This window comes from Saxophila tyrrhenica (assembly GCF_035928015.1).
Source record: "Saxophila tyrrhenica strain CCFEE 5935 chromosome Unknown scaffold_7, whole genome shotgun sequence".
NCBI classification, from domain to species: Eukaryota; Fungi; Ascomycota; class Dothideomycetes; order Mycosphaerellales; family Extremaceae; genus Saxophila; species Saxophila tyrrhenica.
The window spans coordinates 659,394-681,244 of NW_027041739.1; the positions used below are offsets into that span (position 1 = coordinate 659,394).

The following is a 21,851-nucleotide window of genomic DNA, read 5'->3' on the forward strand; positions in this document are numbered from 1 at the left end:
GTGTCAACCCCTGCGTCAACTGATTGAGAGGGTGGCCATTGATCGACGCACCGAAGAGGCCACGGTCAACGACCTTGAGCACAATCAACCGAAAACGTGCCGATGCCGGACTGCTGGTTCTCCTGATCAGTACAGCTCAGGAATCTGGAAGTCAATGGACGTATGAGCGATTGGCCGGAGCAAAATCGCCGGCTTTGCTGGACCGCTGGGCGTCAAACGAACACTCGGCCAGGATGGGGTCCCTGTCCATCGAGTACTTGCAAGGCACGGAGTGGCAGTGGATGTGCAAAGACCGCACGCTGGTGGTCCGAAGGGCGAGCCAGTCAGGTCAGACTCTAGTTTCGCGAACACAATAGATGCTGGACTTGAAGAGAGCATGTACATACCGTGCTTCCGATGTACATAAGGAACAATGAACGCTACGCAGTGATGTTCGGTCTCAACAGCATCAATCAAATGTACATGGATGGTACCTCACGTGAGTCATTGTGGCGGAAATGGCCCAGGACTCTCGCGATAACCAGGATGATCGAGACGCGTAGGACCATATGGCCGCTTACGAGCTGCGTGGACCGAACAGGGATATACGAGCGAACGTTTGAGTGAAGACCTCATGTGAAGTATTTGAGCCTGCATCAGGGACTAGCATGGACGCCGGCCAAAAGAAGACGAAGCCCTGAACCTTCCACCGCAACGAAGCAAGATAGTAGCGTAGGCCTCTCGTCGGGAGTATGTTCTCCGAGACACGATCACACTATAGGTGGCGTTTCGAGGCCTTTTGATCCCTTGCCACTTTTCGAGACGCCTGCTACTCCTTCCTTCGCTCGCATCAAATCTCGTCCTGGTAGCAAACCAGATCGTGATTGTGATACACGCATGGAGAAGATTCGTCCAATGGATCGACTGCGGCCTCTTGCGCGTGTCCTTCAGCGCCGTGCTGAGCGGCAAAGCGGCTGCGAGAGCCCATGGACGCGACCGCAAAGTCGTGCAGAAACTTGTGAGGCAGCTCGCAGTCTGGGCGCAGTGCCGTGAGAGTGCGTCTGTCCCAGCGCCAGACCGCAGCATCGACCAGCAACTTGCGGATGCCGGAGGAGCTGGGGCCAATGTTGAAGATGCCCTGGATGCCGGAGATCGGGCACATGCAGTCGTCGTCGTCTGTGATCTTCGCTCGGACGGCGTCGGTGACGGCATCCATGAACGTGGCAGAGTTGATCTTGTCCCCGAGCTCCCAGGCACTCCACAACTTTGCCCATTCTGGGTCTTCGCTTGTCTGATTCGACGGCCTGAATTGCTCGTCTGCGCGACTGTAAACGACACCGGTGTAGATGAACCTCTGAAGAAGCTTGAACGCCTCTGGATCGACGGAATCCATAGTCGTGTATTCGTCTTTTGCCTCCTCCCAGAAGTTGTTGCCAAACATGCCTCTGAAGTACCGAGAGTGCTTCATAATAAGCTCTTTGTGCACAACAAATCTCTCCCGGTTTTCGCCGTTGCTGACATCAATCGTGACCATTTCTGTGCTGAGACTAAGCAGTGTTAGTGAAACATCACGTGGTGGTTCTTCTCGACCGGACTTACTTGGGGCCCCCCTCTTCAAAACCACGAATGGATCGAGTGCGGTCGGTGCGGCTGATGACCGGAACGAAGCTCCAGGTTGTTGTTGGCTGAGCTTGCAGGAGTGGTAGTGGAGCAGGGTTTGGTGGTGGTGCAGTGAAGACTGGAGGCGGACCGTGGTACGCCCACGGAGGAGCATACGGGGGCCCTTGCCAGTTGCCCGCCATGTTCTGTAGACGCCACGCCGTCAAGGTGGTAATTCTGGTGGGGGTCAAGATTGTTGAAGAAATCAGGAAGCTGGGCAAAGAGATATGAAGCGGCAGAAACAGAGTTTGGCAAACTCACCAGATCACCAGAACTTGCACATCACCTCGCCAATGAGAAGCCGGCTGAAGCAGACAAGCTTCTCACATGAAAGGCGATTTCATTGCCGAAGAACGCCATGAGGTGAAGACGTGAAGTCTGGCAAAGAGAATCCAGGGGGTTAGGAATCGCTACCTACAATGGAGCGCAACAGCCCGACCACTGAGTCTCAGATCTTTGAAGCCCACCAAGCCCCCAAAGGGTATGCGAACATGAAAGGTCCTACATACTCACATCTTGGCCTGCGGTGACACTCGATCACCGCCCTCACGTCATTCCGCCTTCTTCTCCTCACCACCATAAAAGTTACCCACGTACTGCTCTACCCCCTCCCCTCCCTTCAACCAGCACACTCGATCCTTCCCAAACTGCTCAACCCGCGGCTTGAACTTCGTCTCATGCAGGTTGAAGTCGTCGATGGTCCCGATTCGTGGGATGCTCATGCCCGGGAAACCAGAGCTACGTCGATACATCAAGGTCCCGCAAACAGAGCAGAAGAAGTTGGTCATGTTGTTGCCCGTCGCGATCGTGTCGGCTTGAGAGAATTTGGTAAGCTTGTCCTCGCCGCGGTTGTGCTTCATCGCAGAGTCCTTGACGATGAAGTTGGAGGCGAACATCGAGGCGGTGATCTTGCGGCAGTCGGTGCCTTAGGTCAAGGGTAAAACGGTTAGCAAGTGCACCCTGATGACAGTTGGGGTGAATCGTCTCGCAGCGCCGTTTGGCAGCATCTCTCCTGGACGGCTTTCGACCGATCAATTTGACGTACAGTTACAGAGGAAGGTATCGACGAGGCCATCGCCTTCGATGGGCTGACATGTAACGTTAGCTTGAATCGGTGGTTCCCGCTTTGGAATTTGAGGAGCATCAACGTACAACGGCAATCTGCACGGCGCCGCAGTAGCATGTTGCGGATGCTTCTTTGTCATTGGAGTATCCGTCTCCGCCCAGGGGAATATATGGTGCCATTGTGGTCGATCGACAGTCTTCCGAAGCAAGTCAAATGAATTTGAGGAGGTCAAGGTGTTGGCTTAAGTGTCTGGGTGGACCACTCGCAGCATATGCTTTCTTATACAGCTCATCGCTGACATCTCCGCCGGTAGCATGTCCGATTGCAGTCCAGGTGAAGTTAAAGCTGCGTGCGGCTGGATCGATGAGCCTCGGTTGATGTCATGGTCCCGAGTTTGTGTAGTGCACAATCAGTTTCCCGGTCACTGGTCCGTTACCCCGTCTCGTGGACCACGGATCCTGCAGGACATGCTGTCGATCACCGGATCTGATCTGGGGTAAGATTTGTCAGATGCTAGCATCTGATGTAAAGATCCAGATGTATTCAGCCTCCGACATCGCCCAGCCTTCGGTACAAGTGGATTTGGTATCGCATGTTCTCGAGATCAATGGGGTAATGCAACGTCTCTGCGAGTCTGAACCAACGAGAGTCATCCGAGAGTACTTTCTCCCACTTTGCACCCGAGGCATCGTTTTCTCCTCTAGCAAGTAAGGTATGGTCGACGAGCCACTGCATAGGATACCTCTTCTCGGTGCCATTGATTGAGACGGTCGAGTAGCTGCCAGGACTGTCGACGACCAGAAGACAGGCTCCCACGCTCATGGCTTCCGTCAGTTGAGCGAGCAGCCGCTGCGTCTTAGCTACGGATGTTGAGTAGAGCTCATTGAGCGTGAACATGAAAGTCGTGAGATTTGCCCCTTTCACAGTCTCAGCAAAAGCAGCAGTCGTTTGATGGTCCGCATGCAGGACATCTTGCTGCTGGAAGACCACGTCCAGATTCTCGGGGCAGACCAAGGGTTTGTTGGCGTCTTTCTTCGCCTGCGATGCGTATTTCGAGAGTTCTGGTGGGGAAGTAACGCTATTGAGCAGAGATTGCGTAACACCAAACCAGTTCGCAATGTCTATCAGGCGGAGATGAAGGTTCTTGAACGATCCCTCATGGGCTGCATCCAAATGGGTGCTGTGCCAGCCTGCGAGAGCAACGAGCTCACCGCCAGCGCCTCCACCAAGACATGCCACATGTAAGTCATTGTCTTGATGGACGTCCAAATGCTCCTCTATGTCGCGAAACACCTGAATGTATGCGAGCGCTCTGCTGGGACTCCACCTCGAGGCGTAAACACGTAGATATTCCTCCTTCCCGAAGGCCGTGGCAAAGTCCCGGTTGTAAAGGTGGCCTTTGACCTCCTGTAGGGTACCTTGGTCACCGGATTCAGGCTTCAATGCGTTCTTGAAGATATCCAGACATAGCTGCTGCACTTTCAAGGCGATGCTGCTGTCCGCCTCCTCTCCCTGCTCGGTTGAATCTTTGGCTGAGGTCCTCCGAGCCTGCCCCTTTGGCCTGCTGGTGGGCTTGCCGCCGCCTCTTGCCATGGCTTCGTCACCATATGAGCTGATGGAAGTACATCGCTTGAACGCAACGGCAGCAAGAAAGGTTCGGTCGGTCGGTCGAAAGTTTCACCGGAGCCGCGGTACAACAAGTGCCACAGAGCAAAACTTCACTCACGAACAAAACATTCACCCACGGGCGACCATCTCATGCACGGTTCATGGACAAAAAGCAAAACGTACAGCAGGCGGTATTCCCATATGGTCACCCACTATAGTACTAATCACCCGGTCACAAGCTTAAGGACGGCAGAGCGGACGGGATGCCCTGTTCTCTTGCGCCTTTGGCCGTACGTGAAAACACAAGAGGTGAAAGACAACATAATTGCTTGTTAATGAAATCAGTTGTAGGTTGTGTAAGAGCTGCAGTGAAGCTTGAAAGATTGACTGGGTCATCCTACGGAAGTCTACATATCTGCCATTGTCACCAACAGCAACAGCGATGCGGCAAGCAAACTGTCGTCTCCGCCTATCGCTCTACAATCTTGCCGCGAACCTCGCCTGTTTAGCCTTCCAACATCTGCTCCAACGCTTCTCCCGCCGTCCTCTTCGGCGCATACAGCTCAAGCACCTCCTTACTAGTCGTCTCCGCCATCGCCTTTCCCTCCCACGACGTCACCGGAGCAAACTTGACCGTTCGAATGAGATTCTTCGACCCGGACACGCTGTCCGCCCATTGATCGATGAACGACACGTCCTTGAACTTGACATCCTTTACTGGCTCGCCGATCTGCTTCTCCACCATCTTAACGACCTGCGCCCCAGTGATGTCTTCTGGCCCGTTGAGGACGTATCGCTTGTTGTTGTGCGGGCTCGTATCCTTCTGAGCCAGAAGATGAGCGGCAAGAACGCCAATCTCGTGCGGGTCGATCACCCCGGTCGGCGTGTCTTCGTCAAGCAGTATCGACAACGTGCCCTGCTTTCCCGTTTTACGGAAGTTCTTGATCATCTCGACGCTAGGGCCGAAGACAATGGAGAAGAACACGTTCGGTTGCAAAGAGGTCCATTGCATGCTCTTGAACTCTGGCTGGCTTAGCATGGCTTCGATCGCCCAGTGCGTTCGCGGGTAGTAGGCCGGGTAATTGGGGTGGACGTTGGCTGCCGTAGTCGAGATGCGGACGACATATTTGACGCCAGCCTGGAGTGCGCTGACATGGAACTGTCCTTCTTCGGCGAACTGGGTGGGTTCGTTATGGGGGGCGATGAAGATTCGGTTGACCTCGTGCTCGCGCAGCCAGTCGGAGGTGATCTCAATCCAGTTCTGCTCTACGACTTCTACACGGTCGATCTTGGCGAGCTGCTGCGCGGCTGGGCTCTTGCTAGACCGCGTCAGAGCGATGATGCGGTGCGAAGACAGCTCCGTATTCTTTGTCAAACCAGGGAGCGTTTCAACAACGCTTCGGCCGGTATTGCCTGTCGCGCCAACGATGAGGATGGAAGGTGCCATGGCTGAGAATTTGTGTGATGTTTCTTACAAGGAGGACTGGAACAGCTTAAGTACTCTTCAATGGCTCACTAATCGGTCGGTCCTGTCATCGCTATCCATGCCATTGGGACGAGCATAGAACCGCCAAGATGCATAGCATGGTCAGAACAGGAGCGTCATTGGCAGTTCCCGACGGCTCGAGTTCTTAGAGTTATTAGTAAGTTCATAGTTGAAGCTAGTTGATTAATAACGCGAGTAGCAAGGGCCTCTGAGATTTTTATTATGGTGGACCGTTGCCCCGGACAGCTCCCCATTCTGCATTTTTCTGTCCTTCTCCTGAGCAGGCCTGGGCTTCTACTTCTCAAGAGGATTTGTGACGGGTTGGAAGCACCATGCAAAGTAGTCTTCATGGTGTTCGCCCTCCCTAGCAGTGGACGCTTCGGTACATTCTCAGGCGGTTCGGTTACGCACCCTCCGAAATCGCTGCTGTTGGAGGGGTCAATCGGAGGGGTGTGTAAATATTGATCCTCTCAAGACAGGACAGTAGTGAGTTCTGGTATAGCGAGACGAAAGCATATTAACAAATAACACGTATTTTCTTACTACTCACCCAAAGTACCCTCTCCAACCGCAACGATGCGCCTCCCCTACATCCCCGACGACCCCGTCATGCCCAACGCCGAAGACCAAGCCATCGTAACAGCAGTCAAAGAGCGCCGCGGCGGCAAACTCATCGAACTCGACAAAGCCCTGCTGCACGCCCCTCCCATCTCCGGCGGCTGGAACGCCTTCCTCAAATCCGTCCGCACCCAAAACTCCCTCCCCGCCTCTATCCGCGAAATCGCCATCGCCCGCGTCGCAGCGCTCAATTCCGCGTGGTACGAGTGGGAAGCCCATGCGCCGTTGCTGCAACAGACTGGTGAAGTCAAGCCTGAAGCTGTGGAGAAATTGAAGGATCGTAAGAACAGCGCTTCAGACTTAGGACTAGATGAGCGACATGCGGCGGTGGTAGAGGTCACAGATGCAATGACGCTCAATGTCATCGTGCCGGATGCGAAGATGGAGAAATTGAAGAAGCTGTTCAGTGAGCGAGAGGTTGTGGAGGTGGTGGCGACAGTGTCGGCGTATAACTGCGTGAGTAGGTTTCTAGTGGCGTTGGACGTTGGGGAGATGTCGGAGAAGTATGGGGTTGATATGAGCTAGATGGTGTGAGCATAGTGGGATAGAGTTGAATGTAGATGAAAGCAGGGAGTTGCAGAATGATAGGGTTGACAGTATTTGATATCGTGAGTGTGCTTCATTCGTCTATCTTCATGTCAACTTAAGGTTTGTGTGCACAAACGCCATGTCCACGTTGCACCGTAGCCTTTTACCAGCACACATCATTCGACCGCCATAATCGGAGGTCGACATCTAGATGAGCTGCTGGAAGGCGCGGTTGACCGGCGAGCGCAGCGGCTTGACGTCCTTGTAGAATGCAATCGTCGCCTCCGCACGCTTCGAGATGCCCTCTGGCGTGAACTCGAATTTCTGCAAGCAGTGTCAGCCATCTTGTCTCTACTCAACGACAAGCATGAACGTACCTTGTAGACGTCCTTGTATGGGCCAGAAGCACCGAACCTGTTGAGACCGAACTGCTCATGCGAGTACTTCTCCCACCCGAGTGTCGACATGACCTCGACAGACATAGCAGGGATGCCATCAGGAATGACAGAGAGCTGGTACTCCTTCGACTGAGCGTCAAAGACCTCTGTGCAGGGCATAGACACCACACGCGCAGTGACATTCTTATTGTCCTTGAGGTACTTGACAGCCTCCAAACAGATGGAGACTTCCGAGCCGGTTGACACAAGAGTGATCTGTGCAGACTTGTCCTCGAGCGCAACGTAGCCACCCTTGATGCCGTTCTCGATGGTGGAGCCCTCGAGCTGTGGCAGGTTCTGGCGGGTGAGGGCGAGGATGGATGGGGTCTCGGTAGAGGTCAGAGCCATGTAGTAGGCAGCAGAGCACTCGTTGCCGTCAGCCGGGCGCCAGACCATCATGTTCGGCAGGGCACGGAAGTGAGCGAGCGTCTCGATAGGCTGGTGAGTTGGTCCGTCCTCGCCCAGACCGATGGAGTCGTGAGTGGCGATGTAGATGACGCGCTGGTGGGAGAGCGAGGAGAGACGGACGGAGCCTGCGGCGTATGACACGAAGTTGAGGAAGGTGCCGCCGGCGGGGATGACGGTGCCGTAGGCGGACATGCCGTTCATGATGCCAGCCATGCCGTGCTCACGGACACCGTAGCGCAAGTAGCGACCAGCCCAGTCGCCGATGCCGAGCGCTGGTGGCTGGAAGTCGACGGCGTTCTTCCACCGGGTGTTGTTGGAGCCAGTCAAATCAGCGGAGCCAGAAAGGAGCTCAGGCACAGCCTCATGGATAGCCTCGAGAACAGCCTCGGAAAGCTTACGGGAAGCAACTGCGGCGTCAGATGGCTTGTAGACAGGAAGCTTTGTCTGCCAGCCGTCGGGAAGCTTCCTGGTCAGACGCCTCTTGAGCTCAGCACCAGCCTCCTTGTGCTCGCTGGTGTACTTCTCCAGGAGCTTGTTCCACTCTTGCTCCGCAGCCGCACCTTCCGAAGCATGCTTGCCGTAGGAGTCGTAGACCTCTTGTGGGACGACGAACATCTTCTCTGGGTCGAAGCCAAACTTCTCCTTGACCTGCTTGCAGTCGTCGGCCTTCAATGGGTTGCCGTGCACACCGCCAGTGCCCTGAAGCTTGGAGCCGAAGCCAATGGTGGTGGTAAGCTTGATCATGGAAGGCTTGTCCTTGACGTCCTTGGCCTTCTGGATGGCAGCCTCGATGCCCTCAAGGTCATTGTCACCGTCCTTGACCCACTGTGTGTGCCAGCCATACGATTCGAATCGCTTGGTGACGTCTTCAGTGAACGAGACCTTGGTGTCGCCGTCTGCAAAATATATTAGCGACCAACCCACAGGCAAGCAAGCACTCTGCGCCTACCAATGGAGATGTGGTTGTCATCGTAGATGCAGATGAGGTTGCCGAGCTGCAGATGGCCGGCAAGCGAAGCAGCCTCGCTGGCAATGCCCTCCATAGCGCAGCCATCACCGAAGAAGCAGTATGTGTGGTTGTTGATCAGCTCGTAGTTCGGCTTGTTGAACACACCCGCAGTGTGCTGCTGTGCAATAGCCAGACCGACAGCATTGCTGAAACCCTGGCCCAAAGGACCCGTTGTCACCTCAATGCCAGGCGTATCGTGTGCTTCTGGGTGACCAGGCGTGATGCTGTCGACCTGACGGAAGCTCTTGAGGTCGTCCAAGCTCACGCCATAGCCGAACAGGTGGAGCAGTGCATACTGCAGCATGCATCCGTGGCCGTTGGACAGCACGAAGCGATCTCTGTTGACCCAATCGGGGTTCTTGGGGTTGAAGGTCATGAACTTGTTGAAGATGATGTGGGCGACCGGGGCCATGCCCATGGGCGCGCCTGGGTGGCCGGAGTTTGCCTGGAAGGTGGCATCGACCTGTATGTATCGTCCGTGTCAGCCATTGTCTTGTGATATCTGCTTCACCTCCTCTGCTCTTTGCTGCTTCACGTTGAAGGCATTGGCGGGGCACGGCGGGTAGGCTACATACCGCGAGGGTTCTGATGGTGTTGATAGCCAACTCGTCATTCTTTCCGTAACCCATGATTGCGTTGTATTCGTCGTTCCAATGGGTGAAGATGGAGGTGTTGCGGCGGTGACGGCAAGAAAAATTGTTAAATATGACGTCCAGCTCGTGCAAGAGGTTGAGAGGGCGCTAGTGGTGGGATGATTTCGAGCCCCCGGCTAAATAAATCTCCTTTTCTTCTTCTCACTCTCTCAATTGTTGTTGTCGTTGGTCTGAAGAAGACAATGTCACTTGAAACGTCTCTACGACTCACTTGTTGTGGTATAATGAGGTTTCTCCAGTGCGTTTGGAATCATCTCACTCGCATTGAACAGCGACCTCCTTAGCAAGGCTTGACAAAGTCGAGCTGTCAGCTGCCCTGACCAATTGCTGAATCATGGGCGATGCTTTCTGCATAAGACATTCGTGAGAGACTAGATCGGTGAGTACTGGGTCCACCAGGACGGCGTAGGACTCGAGCAGATCTGCCGTAAGGGGGCACGTTGAGGCATATCACGGCTCAGGCTGTAATGACAACAAGGCCACCTCTGGTGGCTATCCTCGACGCATACCACATCGACCTGACAGCAGTACTTGGGTCGCAGCATACCAGGTGGCTATAGACAGTCCCAATACGTTGTACTTGTCTCTAAAGAGCCACGGAAGCGACTATCTCTGTAGTCTAAAGAGAGTTTGAACGCCCCTCTTGGTCTGCGAGAACCAGTGTGCTCGTCTTGAGACACTCGCCTTACGACACCACATATGCTCTTCCTTTCCTTATTTTACTTTGTCCTCCTGTATGAACATTGTCTCTCAACACTACATCTCGAGGCGCAGCCCCTACGACACCCCTGCTCATCAAGCGAGCCGCGACGTCATGCCATCCCATTTCATCAGAGCGAGCAGGCGAGCCAGTATTCGAGAAATTGCAGCACTATAGTACACAATCATACCCCGAGAGAGAGCAATAGGCTGGCGCTCGCCGCCCCCTTCTAGCCTCTGTTCCTGTACATACGACACCCATCACGATGGGAATCCCGTACTCCCGCGAAATAAACGCCGCCTTCGTGAGTCCAAGCAATACAATCCACCCATGCTGCTCTTCCAAGAAATAGACTGACTCCAACAGGAGCAAGTCACCCCCCTCGTAGCCGCGGGCTTCGAAGTCCTCGAAACCACCAAGAACATCGCCCTCGCCCTCTTCTTCATCCAAATCTTCACAGCCATCACCTTGACCTTCATCCTCTTGGCGCTGATAGGACTACTGTACACGCTGAATCCGGACCTGGAGCATGAGCGGAAAGTCTTCGTGACGCCGACGATGAAGTGGATGGCGAGTTGGTGGTTGGGGAAGCATGGGGCGCCGAAGAGTGTGGCGGCGGGGTTGGTTGCGGTGTTTGCTTTGGTGGGTAGTCTTCAGGACGACAAATTAGTTTGGAGATTAAGATTTGCTAATATCTCCTCCCATTGTGTATAGGCCGGGTTTGGCTTCCTAGGCTGGGTATACTACAAGCGCCAAGTCGAAGATGCAACCGTCGAGAATCATGTCCCAGCAAAGGGCGAGGAGGGACCAGAGCTGAAGAAAGGCAAGGACGTAGAGAATGTGAAGAAAGGCGATACTAAGCAGTAAATAGGAAGCTGGTTTTGTCAACTTCCTGATGGCGTACTAGCGACAGCGATGTGAATGTACTAGAGCGCAGCAAGTACTTATTGTCATGGCCGTAAATTATGCGTGTTATACACTATGTACTGTACTGTCCTGTTGCTCCCATCCAAGACATTCTCGAGTTCCGTGATAGTGGCGAAAGTGGTATCTCAATCAAAATCGACCTTCCAAGATGTTGCTTTTCCAAACGAGAGGGCGCGCCGCGAAGCTGGGTATCCTCGTCCACGTCTTCTTTTAAAACCGCATGTTCCGTCTGTACCGGTCTTCTCCAGAGGATTACTCTTCATCTTCACAAATTCAAACTGCTATCCCACCCATCCCCATACCCCAAATCATCCCCCGGGCCGAACTCCGGCATCACGATCCCCCGATACACATCGTTCGACATGCACTGCCCGTTCCCCGTGTAAGTGAAGTCCTCCGTGCTGCTATTCCCGTTCCCACTCCCATCCTCCGTCTCGAACGACAGAATACTGTCCGGATGCCCGCCACTACTCGTCGTCAACATCGAATTCACACTCGTGTTCGTATCAGTCGTGCTCAAGGCCCAGAGGTCCCCGTTCCAGGCTACGTCATTGATGGTGCCGGTGGACTGGTTGTTGTGGTGTGTTCCGAAAGACGGGATGTCGAGCCGAGCATCGACTGGCTGACCGCCGCCATAGCATGCGTCATAGATGTTTGTTTGGCCATTGTCCATGTCGCCGAGGAATTTCTCCCAGTCCGTGGGTCCGGGTTCGGGCTTGACAGGTTGGGTGTTGGGACGGGGCTGGGGTTGGATGTCGTGCTCGGTGCCGAAGGAAAGATAGTCGAGGTTGGTAAGGGTCTGGGCGCGCGGGGGCTTGGGTTTGATGTGTTGTGTTGTCTGGGGAGGGCGTGCGGCTGGACGTTGGGCGGCAGAAGGTGGACGGCTGTAGATGTTGACCGGGCTTCGAGCGGGTTCTGAGCGAGACATCGACGATGGGTCGTAGCGGGCGGTGGGTGGTTGTAAGGACGGCTGGCTTTGGCTGGGCACGCCGTGCGGGTGGAGACTGATGCTGTGGACAGTCGATCGGCGGTGATCCGGGACGTTGAACGACGGAGGCTGCTTCAAGATGCTCCCTGCGGTAAGGCGAGAAGCAATAGCTTTGAGCTGTTTCTTCGTAGTAGAAGGTGAAGTTGTCTTGTCGTTCTCCACCACTGCGCCATCCGAATTGTGTCGGGATATCGACGGTAGCTTGTTATTAGGCTTCAGTGGTGCTTCCATCCGCGGTTTTGGTGATGGTGGAGAAGGGATGAACATGCATGCAACACGCTTGAACTCTGACGCACACGGTGCATGCGACTTTTCGAGGACGCCAAAGACAGCGTAGAGCATCTTGTGATTGTCTTTGAGGATTTTGCTGCTGGGATCCAGAGTGAGGCCTTGGAACAGCAAGCCGAAACCAGCAGTGACGAGCAGCTCATCGCGGTTGAGGCAGAAGGCGAAGCTGAGTCCTCGCTCGTTCAGTAGCTGTATGATCTGGACAATGTGCTTGCAAGAGTTGGCCATGATGATCATCGATGATGAAGACCTCCCACCAAGCGAGGATGAGCAGATCGCAGGCCGCTGGATCAAAGCGCGGATGTAGTGGTACGCCAGCGACAGTATCGGCGACCGACTGTTGACAGTCCCAGTACTCGGCTTATCCTGAACGAACTGCAAGCGCAGATGCGGTGCCAGCGAGGAGCTCCAGTTATCCAACTCATCCGAAAGATCCGACAGTTTCTTCAAAGACAGTTCGTATGATGTCTTCGCTGGGAACACTTCTTCCAGCACTTTTGACAGGATCAGAGCAGCGCGGAACAGCGCAAGGGCGCTGGACACCTTCGTCGACTCGCCAGGCAATGTAGGCTGGAAGCCACGCTCCGTCACATACTCGTCATCCGCATCGGTCGGGAACTCGCAATGCACATCGGCATCCTTAATGTGCTTTGGCAAACCAAGGGACACAGCGGAGAAGCAGTCGACGGTGTACAATGTCCAGAACACCTTCTTGCGGGTCTCGCATGTCAGCGTGCCCAATGTGAATCGCTTCTGCGACTGATGAAGACCAAGACGTGCCGAAAGGGTTGTCGAAAGACCTTTGTAGGTCAGCAGGGCAGTGTAGTCTCCTTGCAGAATGCAGAATATCTGCGCCAGCACCAGAGCCTGTAGCGTCGGCATCGAGTTCTCTTTCAAGACGGCATCGATGGCTGCTTTCCACTGGCTCTGGAAGCTTTCAAGGTCGTCCGACTTGCGAGTGCCACTCGACAGAGCTGCGATACCGAACACTAGGTTGAGCTGCGCCAGCTCTGCCTTGTCAGTGACCTGCTCCGAATCGGCAACATACTTTTCGTAAAGCGTCAGGAACGTCGGTCGGTGCAAGACTGGGAACACTGGCGCCCATTCCTGGAAGAAGACGTTGACCAGTTGATCCGACACCAGTCTCGGTGGCGCTTTCCACACAACTTCCTTCTCCTCGCCGCCTGTATCAGACGACTTAACACTATGAGGAAGCAAGTTGTCCGTGTAGATCTCGGACGTCGACTGTCCCTTCTCCTGCACCTTCTGCTTGAACGCCTCGATGAATGTTCTGCTGCTCGATGTGCCTGCAAAGTAAGAGTCCGTACCCTCACCATCGAGTAAGTACGGCGACTGTTGCACTTTGAACAAGTCCTCCTTTTCCGCAGGCGATTCCACAGGTGTCTCCTTCTGCGACTTCGGTTCCGCTGACTCCGTGGACGTCCTTCGTGGAGACTGCAGCTGGAACGCATGCGTCGACTGCGAATGCAGCCTTGACAGCATATCGATCTTCTCATCTTTCTCGTCCAACAAGTCTTTCAAATCCCTCACTTCCGACTCTAGCGCTCGTACCCGCTCTTCCAACGATTCCGTGTAGCCGCGTGGAAACGCCCTCCTGCTCAGCTTATCGCTCGTCTTGCACTCGAACCCAACATTCGAACACTGCGAACAAGTCGGCCGGACGCCATCGCAGCGTATCTTCTTACTCCGACACCTGCCGCCGTAACATCAGCACCATGCTCGTCCCTTCCATCTCAGCTCGTGTGTTAACCAACCTATCGCACGCCTGCGCGATCCGCGATTGCGCATTCGTGCCCACCTTAATGACCTTCATTGGTAGAATCCCAGGCATGACAGGCAACGTTCTGAACCAGCCAGGCTCACGGTATATACAAATAATAGAGCAAAGGCTGGTAAATCAGAACCGATGGTTCAGCGAAACACAAAGCCGATTTGGCTTTCGCGCACAGGCTGGGGGAAGCGCTCGCTGTGGGGAACACGCCGTCGTCATCCGCTCCTGGGAGGAAGCGCCAAACTATTGGCAAGTAAACGGCCAGCACAGTCCAACAGGTCGATCCAAAAACAGCTCTTCTTTATGGTGCGAAGAGTGAAGTCGTGATTTTGGGAAGTGAAAATGCTGCAAGAGGTTCCTGACCCGTCCCGTCGTTCTTCTGGGGAGGATTCCGGGGGTCGAAACAGGTGCTCTCCCGTGCTGCAGCTAACGCTGCTGCCAACCTCACACGATCAACTTGCGGAGGAACTACACTTCATCTGGCAGCCTGAGATGCGAATGCGATTGGGCGACGGCAGTTTAGGCTTAGAGAAAGGCCACCAAGGCTGTCGGAGGTGGGGAGATCGACGGCCCTGGCTTCCAGAGCTCTGCTGAGGGACGAATGATGACCGCTGAACTCTCCCGCCCGCCGAGTGATTCTCGCTAGAACTTTGGTGTGTGCAGTAGAAGGCTCTCTCGGGTATTTCAGGGACATCGCTCCGTGTGTGCGAAGAAAGAAAATAAGAGAGTAGAGATCACTTATGGAGTTGTAGAGACATTTGAAGACACCGAATGCAGATCGACCCATTGCTGATCCGGGAGTTGTCCTGAACCCAAACCGTCCAGCGGGGAGCTGGCGTCATTGGCGGAGGCTGGAAGCTGTAATTTGTCACTTCTTGGACTTCACTCTTGGGATGACTTCATGCCATGCGCTGAGCGACCACCTGATGTGAGACAGAACGAGTCACGCTGCGCAATAGAACCTAGGTCAAAACTGTTGCTGTTCTTTCTCGGAGGCGGTTGCGATGGCGGTACACTTCCGTTTGCTCCGAACCTCATATCTTCACGCTATACCTCGAGCTACTGTTATAGCTTCAACAGTCTTCGGAGATGCGCCGGTGTTGTGGTAGTGATCGCCAGCTAGATTGTTTACAGCGAGCTCTCTCCGCATCCGGGAGCGACCTTGTCTTGCTTGTTCACGGCCATCTAACCAGATATGTCCTCTACGGTCGTTCGAGCTGGGTCACGACGTCAACTCAATGCTCGAACCAGACGTCGACTCATACCAAGCTTTCCTGTCGCTGAAGATCTGTGGATACCGTGCTCTGTCGGTAGGCCTGCTGTTTTGAAGCCTTTGACGATCACGAGAAGTCGTCAGGTTCGGCGACAGTTCCGCCAGGATCTGCTTGCGAATCTGCAGATGTTTCTTGATTCATCTCCTCCAGGTAGCGGACGACTACGGGATGTTGTGCGAGCTCGTCTTTCTAATGCGCAGTCAGCTACAGCTCTGAAGATCTAGACCGCCGCTACATCAAATGTCACTGTGGGGATCACTCATCGTGTATTGTGGCTTCTGTGAGCTGCATAGAAAACACTTTCGCACCGCGCAAAAGAGATGGTCTTCGGACGTACCTGCTGCTCGAAAGACTCGTACGCCTGGTTCATCAGGTCGAATTCCAAAGCCCGCAGTCTCATAGCCAGCTCATACGGCCTGTCTCGCACCTCCGAATTATCGCCGTGCGGAGTAGCCTCCATGTCATCCTGCGTCGAGAAGAGCACTTGCAATTGGTCGAATACACGCTGTTGTAGCAGAGTGATCGCCCGTAAGCGATAGAGCTCCCACAGCTCGTCTTTTGCAAGTAGGCTATACAATTCAGCAGCGCCGCCAGTAAGACGCCGATCGTGAAAGAAGGCCTCCATCTCGATGTCGCCGTCCACAGTCCTTGCAAGTTCGAAGCGAAGGCCGTCATCTTCACTCAAGCAGAGCAGCCAGATGAAGTCGCCTGTCCAGTCGATCTCGCTGTCTCTGGTATCTATCAACTTGAAGCCCGGAGCAGTGTCCGCGAATTTCATTTTTGATGTTTGCTGCGAATCGGTGTCTGCGATGTTCAGAGACAAGAACAGCGATTCTGCAGACGTCATGCTGTCGTCCAAGAAGCCGTAGGAGAACAACATCTCACAGGCGCCCTTCTCATCACCATACGTTATGGTAATCTCGTGGCTGTCTTTAACGCTCTTGCCGTCTCGAAGCAATAGCACGGCGTTGCCCTCGTGATCTTTCTCATAGACAGCTAGCGTTGACTCTCCTGTTGCATGGTTGGCAAGGTCGACACAGGGAACCATGCAGTGGCCGATGGCGGGAAAGTCGAGTGCGCGCGAGCGGTACATTGCATCGACCTGCAGCCAGTCGTCAAAGTCAAGGTAGTCTTGCACCGCCTTGTACCACCTCGTGTTCGCAGCGCTCGAGCAAAGCAGGTCGTATTCTCGTCGTAGGCTTTTGAGCTTCGAGGACATGGCGGGAGCAAGAGTGGTGCCAATCAGCAGCTGGAGTTCTTCTGGCGTCCAGAAAGTAGGTAGCTCTTCCATGGGCAGTGATTTGATGTAGCTGTACCAATCTCAGCAAGCTGGCCCGCCGTATCGCGCTGTTGTGGACAGAAGGCGGCACAAGAGTAGAAATTTGTCGATTGCCACGAAAGAAAGTCTGCACTTACTCGGAGAAAGCTGTATGAACTCCCACATACTCAGAGAGCTGCGGACATGACATGGACGATTGAAGTAGGAGAAACGAAAGTATAGCTCCCCTTGGCGTCTGAACATTGAGGAGCTATCAGCGGAGAGCTGACATGAAGAGAATGAAGAACGACATTGACCGCAAGGAGGACGGAGCCATTCAGACCTACCTTGCTAAAGTCTCCCAGACTATCCAGCACTTCTCGATAGTCTCGGTCGTACCGTGCCTGCTCTTGGCACCGTTCAAGCGAGAGAACTAGGTCCTTTGGTACCGTAAGGAGAACATTGGAATCGTCTTTCTCGGCGTCCAGATCGTGCTCCGCTAGAAGGGCGCCACCCCGGCCTGGGAAATTCCCTGGGGCTGTACGATAGAACTGGGCGTCATTGAGGGCTGCCCAAGGGAGGAACGCTCCGGGTGGGAGTCGTAGCCATCCTTCTGTCTTGCCACGGCGGATCATGGTGGCCATAGTGTCAGTGATGGTCGACTACAAGATGCAGAGGCCGGTAAGTTCGGTGGACAGCCGTGGCAGATCGATCGTCGTTCTCCGATGTCGTAACAGTCTCGAAGCTGCCGTGAGATGGAAAGATATGGCAGCTTGAATGTCAAGATGTCGAGATGGCGGATCCTAACAGTAGCGGACTTAGCGCTTCGGCAGCTGCCGAAAGTCTATCTGACCTGGCAACCGCGATTGTTGTGAACCAGGGCTAGCGCTACCTTCGCAAGCAACAACATTTGGTTCCTGCATATTGCATTGCATCCTCCACTCTACTGCATTCGATCCTCATAACATTATCATACTCGACCGATGATGCGCTCGTCGTTCTGCTAACAGATTGTGTCTTCTCGTTCCAAGCGAGCAACTGCATTTGTCTGCGAGCGCCGCTATCGTGCTCATTACTTCCTTCCTGCCATCGAGAACACGGTCACCGGTACCTCCTCCTCGATCAGCATTCAATAAAGCAACAGTCGGCGACGAGGGTGTGCTAGTCAAGCGCATCCCATCATGACGATGCCTTCCACCTCGCAACATGCGCCGGCGGAGCCTTCCACGACCAGCTACGGACAAGTGATCGAGTACATTCAAGGTACCACAGCGCAGCATCCTGCGACCACACTAGATGGTCGCTCGCTCGCAGGAAATATTGCTAATATGCATCTCCTCCACTACTCAGACCGCCTCTACCTCGCATCATACACTCATGCGCCGGATGAGAACACCCCGTTCCCGTACCCGAACAAGCCAGCCCCTCGATCACCCAGCAAGCGGTCGTCAAGAGCTCAGAATGGGCCACAAGCAGTAGTTCCAGACAGTGCGAGGGTCGCGCCCTTCTACTTCTGCATCGACCGGAGCCTGCTGTACAACGCGTTCCATGCGGACTTTGGTCCCCTGCACATCGGGCATCTGTACAGATTCGCGGTGCAGCTGCACGATGTGTTGGGACATCCGGAGAATGAGAACAGGCCGGTGGTACTCTGGAGCGATGCGGATTCGAGGAGTGAGTATATCATTGCGCTTTTAAAACGGCGTATGTTCACCCGAGTGGCGAGAGCTAACAAACCTCATTAGGTCGCGCGAACGCAGCTTGCATTCTCGCCGTGTACATGGTGCTTATCCAGCACTGGCCACCACATCTTGCGCTTGCACCGATCGCTCAGATGGATCCGCCATGCATGCCGTTCCGCGATGCCGGATACAGCCAGGCGGACTACTCTTTGACGATTCAGGATGTTGTGTATGGTGTGTGGAAGGCGAAAGAAGAGGGACTCGTTGGCCTGAAAGACTTCTGTCTGGAAGAGTACGAGCGATACGAGCGTGTGGACATGGGCGACTTCAACTGGATCTCACCAAGCTTTCTGGCCTTCGCATCTCCTCAACATCAGCCGACGCATGTCATCAAGTCTAACGACCCAGCCTACTCCTCACTACCGCGATCTGTGTCGGAAGTCGAGAAGGACAGGAATCTGCCTACGCCGTTCAAGAACGTGCTCGTGCATTTTGCAGAAAGAGGTATTGGCTTGGTCGTCCGGTTGAACTCTGAGCTGTACTCACCATCCTACTTCACTGCTCTTGGCATCAAGCATCTGGACATGATCTTTGACGACGGAACCTGCCCACCCCTCAACCTTGTCCGGAAGTTTGTCAACCTCGCTCACCACACCATTGGCAAGCGAAAGGGTATCGCAGTTCACTGCAAGGCTGGGCTTGGCCGCACTGGCTGTCTCATTGGCGCGTACCTCATCTACAGAAATGGCTTCACTGCCAACGAGGTCATCGCATTCATGCGTTTCATGAGACCTGGCATGGTTGTTGGTCCTCAGCAGCATTGGCTGCATCTGAACCAAGGTACCTTTAGGGAGTGGTGGTATGAGGACACTCTCAAGGAGAAGATCATGGCTACCCTCCAGCCTGCCACGCCATCAAGAACCCACCAGTCAGCCAGCCGACGAATGGCCAGCAACGGGCAAACTTTCACTCCCCCTCACGGTGACCGCCGTGTGAGCAGCCCGCGACGAGCTGCGCTTGGCGAGATCACGAATAATGAGCAGGCAGCGACCTCGACTGCAGGCTACACTTCCGACGACACGAAGGGAAGCCTTGGCGTCTCAGACGAGAACCTGCCGGCACCAACACCAGGCCAGCCGCGCAAGACGAACAAGATCTTCGGCGCACGACGTGTGATGACTGAGAACCAACCCTTCGACATCAAGCCCGACACCGAAATCATTAGCATGCAGCGCTCGACCAGCCGTCCGAAGGACGAAGAGACCGACGCTGCATTACGCTCACTCGGACGCAAGGCAAGCCAGTCCCCAGTCAGCCGCAGCGGCAAGCGTAGAGCCATCAGCTGCACGACCACCACTACCACCACGACCAAGTGGGATGGTCTCACCTCCGCCGAGAACAGCGACAGCGAGAACCGTCCAGCCATGATCGAGGAGCTCATGGCTGATGCCAGCCCAACGCGGCCGAAGACGCCGAACGTGAAGAGCGGCAGCGGGATGAGCAGTCTCAGCATCGGCAAGCGCTCGTCACCTGTGCGTCGCAGCACGGAGGGCAAGACAAACGTGCGCAAGACGAGCGGACGGGTCGGGAGTGTAGGCTCGCAGGCCACGAGGGCGCACAAGGCGTCGTGATCTGCTCTGCTCCAGCAAGTGGGAATGTTGATGTTTGATTTTCGTACTCACGGGCAACGGTCGGATGGCATGGAGTTGGTACGGATGAGGGAAAGGAATGGAGTTGATGCGCGGGTGTGATTTTGGATGCTCTCATATGGCTCTTGGGTGGGACGGGATGGAGGGATGGAGGGATGGACATGGCTGCATTGCATGACGGTTGCTGTTTGGATTCTTTTGCTGTTCAGTTGCGCATGAGGCATAGCGTTGGCTAGCGATGATGTGTATGATGGTTTTGAACTTGCTTGTCGTATTGTTGAGCGTTGACTTTTGAGTTGTAGGCCACGACACATCACTGCTGCCCTGCTCGTAACTCCGACACGTCCCTGGGCTTCTTGACATAGTATCGTCGCCAGATTGGAACTTGTAAAAGAAGAGTCAAGGCTCCAATCTTCAGTCTCTGCTGGTCCACGGCGCTTGAAGAGCCTGGATAAGTGCCAATATTTTCGTCTTCTGCTTGTCAACAGGTCTGTCTTCACAACTCCCTGCCTTCCGTTCAGCGCTGCTCCATCCTCCGGAAGCATTCTATCAACTCTTCGGCAATTTCATCATACGCAATCAACCTTCATTTCAGCGATCGAGTCTCGCTCCCACCAGCCATGCCTAAGCGCAAGGCAGAAGTGAAGCTCGAGCCTAAAGCAGTCGCTCGGAGAAAGATGGAAGATGCGCCACAGTAAGTTTCAGTCCTACCTTCGCCAGAAATGCCCCTGACTTTCAAGCAGTCGACCAGAAACCATCGCCGTCATCGTCGGCGCCCCAGAACAAGAACAGATCTTCAACGTCCACACAGACCTATTGATCAAACATTCGAATTTCTTCAGAGCCGCGCTTTCGAACGACTGGAAGGAAAGTCGCAGCCGGCGTGTCGAGTTGAGAGACGTGGAGCCGGAGCACTTCGAGGTGTTCAAGGACTTCCTCTATACTGGGTTCGTGTACTGCAGCAAGGCTGGTGACTCGACCGATCCGCCTCATGTGAGTGGACAAGACCACAGGGACATCGAGTAGCCTCGCCTAGCCTGTTGTTGGGTGTTGGGAGAGCGGGTCCTGTGTACAGCTTTCAAAGACGCCGCTTCCGATGCGTTTCTGGACAAATACGCCTTCCACAACAAGACTCCGCTTCGTGCACAATTCGACATCTACCCAAACAGCACGGAGAGATCTTGTATCCGGCGCTTGCTTGTGGACTTTGCCGCGCATACCTGGCATGTCGACTTCTTCCGAAGAGAGGAGCTTGCTGAGGACAATGCGGCCTTCATAGTCGATGTGGCAATCAGGCTCGTTGAGATACGGAATCGATCTGAAGGAAAGAAGAATCTTCAGTGGATCGTCGATCGGTGCGAGTACCATGAGCATGTCTCGGAGAAGAAGCCGTGCTATCTGGAGACGTTCCGGAAGGCGAGGTGACGAGGTGTGTTGCTGGCTGGACGGAGATGGTGTTTGGGCGTCGCAGGCCTTTGAAGCGTGGTTGAGTGTTCAGACTCTGGAAGGGCCAACATGCGTATGAGATTGATAGCCATTCTTGTCGGTCCCGACGGAGCAAATACGGTGCTTCGAATGCTGTGCTGGTAGGTTTCCTTCAGCTTCACTTCTGCAGCTCCTTCTCCGGTGTTCCAGGCAAGTCTAACTTCACGTGCCTTCACATGATCACCACTTTCAGACTAGCTTGCTGCTTGATGTGTCGGGTTACACAAGCAACCTCACTTCACAACGCTTCTGCGAAATGTCTGCATTGCTTGAACCGATCTCCCTTGTCTTTCCATCGTCACCGCTTTTTGCCCATACCAGGCCTGCACTTGATTGCTCTCCTCTCAAGAAACGCCA

The 21,851-nt window shown here is 54.4% G+C and overlaps 10 protein-coding genes across 10 annotated transcripts; 4 read left to right on the forward strand and 6 right to left on the reverse strand.

Annotated features, from left to right (window-relative positions):
• Window positions 1-829: 829 nt before the first annotated feature.
• Window positions 830-1,781, reverse strand: LTR77_004961 (uncharacterized protein; the record flags this gene model as incomplete). Its single annotated transcript, XM_064802211.1, has 2 exons — window positions 830-1,526; window positions 1,579-1,781. The coding sequence occupies 2 exons, from the start codon at window positions 1,779-1,781 to the stop codon at window positions 830-832; spliced, it is 900 nt and encodes a 299-aa protein (XP_064659572.1).
• A 408-nt stretch (window positions 1,782-2,189) lies between these two features.
• On the reverse strand, window positions 2,190-2,883 carry LTR77_004962 (uncharacterized protein; the record flags this gene model as incomplete). Its single annotated transcript, XM_064802212.1, has 3 exons — window positions 2,190-2,563; window positions 2,684-2,726; window positions 2,791-2,883. 3 exons carry the CDS (start codon window positions 2,881-2,883, stop codon window positions 2,190-2,192), a joined length of 510 nt encoding a protein of 169 aa, XP_064659573.1.
• Window positions 2,884-3,247: 364 nt separating this feature from the next.
• Window positions 3,248-5,759, reverse strand: LTR77_004963 (uncharacterized protein; the record flags this gene model as incomplete). Its single annotated transcript, XM_064802213.1, has 2 exons — window positions 3,248-4,316; window positions 4,831-5,759. 2 exons carry the CDS (start codon window positions 5,757-5,759, stop codon window positions 3,248-3,250), a joined length of 1,998 nt encoding a protein of 665 aa, XP_064659574.1.
• Window positions 5,760-6,374: 615 nt separating this feature from the next.
• On the forward strand, window positions 6,375-6,941 carry LTR77_004964 (uncharacterized protein; the record flags this gene model as incomplete). The annotated part of the gene is given in 2 exon segments (XM_064802214.1): window positions 6,375-6,876; window positions 6,889-6,941. The coding sequence occupies 2 exon segments, from the start codon at window positions 6,375-6,377 to the stop codon at window positions 6,939-6,941; spliced, it is 555 nt and encodes a 184-aa protein (XP_064659575.1).
• A 210-nt stretch (window positions 6,942-7,151) lies between these two features.
• Window positions 7,152-9,427, reverse strand: TKL1 (Transketolase; the record flags this gene model as incomplete). The annotated part of the gene is made up of 4 exons (XM_064802215.1): window positions 7,152-7,268; window positions 7,322-8,685; window positions 8,739-9,261; window positions 9,374-9,427. The coding sequence occupies 4 exons, from the start codon at window positions 9,425-9,427 to the stop codon at window positions 7,152-7,154; spliced, it is 2,058 nt and encodes a 685-aa protein (XP_064659576.1).
• A 989-nt stretch (window positions 9,428-10,416) lies between these two features.
• LTR77_004966 (uncharacterized protein) lies at window positions 10,417-11,018 on the forward strand (the record flags this gene model as incomplete). The annotated part of the gene is made up of 3 exons (XM_064802216.1): window positions 10,417-10,455; window positions 10,518-10,793; window positions 10,866-11,018. 3 exons carry the CDS (start codon window positions 10,417-10,419, stop codon window positions 11,016-11,018), a joined length of 468 nt encoding a protein of 155 aa, XP_064659577.1.
• A 325-nt stretch (window positions 11,019-11,343) lies between these two features.
• Window positions 11,344-14,206, reverse strand: CAT8 (DNA-binding transcription factor cat8; the record flags this gene model as incomplete). Its single annotated transcript, XM_064802217.1, has 2 exons — window positions 11,344-14,068; window positions 14,130-14,206. The coding sequence occupies 2 exons, from the start codon at window positions 14,204-14,206 to the stop codon at window positions 11,344-11,346; spliced, it is 2,802 nt and encodes a 933-aa protein (XP_064659578.1).
• Window positions 14,207-15,486: 1,280 nt separating this feature from the next.
• Window positions 15,487-17,322, reverse strand: LTR77_004968 (uncharacterized protein; the record flags this gene model as incomplete). The annotated part of the gene is made up of 4 exons (XM_064802218.1): window positions 15,487-15,609; window positions 15,758-16,730; window positions 16,837-16,874; window positions 17,026-17,322. 4 exons carry the CDS (start codon window positions 17,320-17,322, stop codon window positions 15,487-15,489), a joined length of 1,431 nt encoding a protein of 476 aa, XP_064659579.1.
• Window positions 17,323-17,859: 537 nt separating this feature from the next.
• CDC14 (cell division control protein 14) lies at window positions 17,860-19,991 on the forward strand (the record flags this gene model as incomplete). The annotated part of the gene is made up of 2 exons (XM_064802219.1): window positions 17,860-18,352; window positions 18,424-19,991. 2 exons carry the CDS (start codon window positions 17,860-17,862, stop codon window positions 19,989-19,991), a joined length of 2,061 nt encoding a protein of 686 aa, XP_064659580.1.
• Window positions 19,992-20,629: 638 nt separating this feature from the next.
• On the forward strand, window positions 20,630-21,434 carry LTR77_004970 (uncharacterized protein; the record flags this gene model as incomplete). Its single annotated transcript, XM_064802220.1, has 3 exons — window positions 20,630-20,703; window positions 20,753-21,002; window positions 21,036-21,434. 3 exons carry the CDS (start codon window positions 20,630-20,632, stop codon window positions 21,432-21,434), a joined length of 723 nt encoding a protein of 240 aa, XP_064659581.1.
• Window positions 21,435-21,851: the final 417 nt, after the last annotated feature.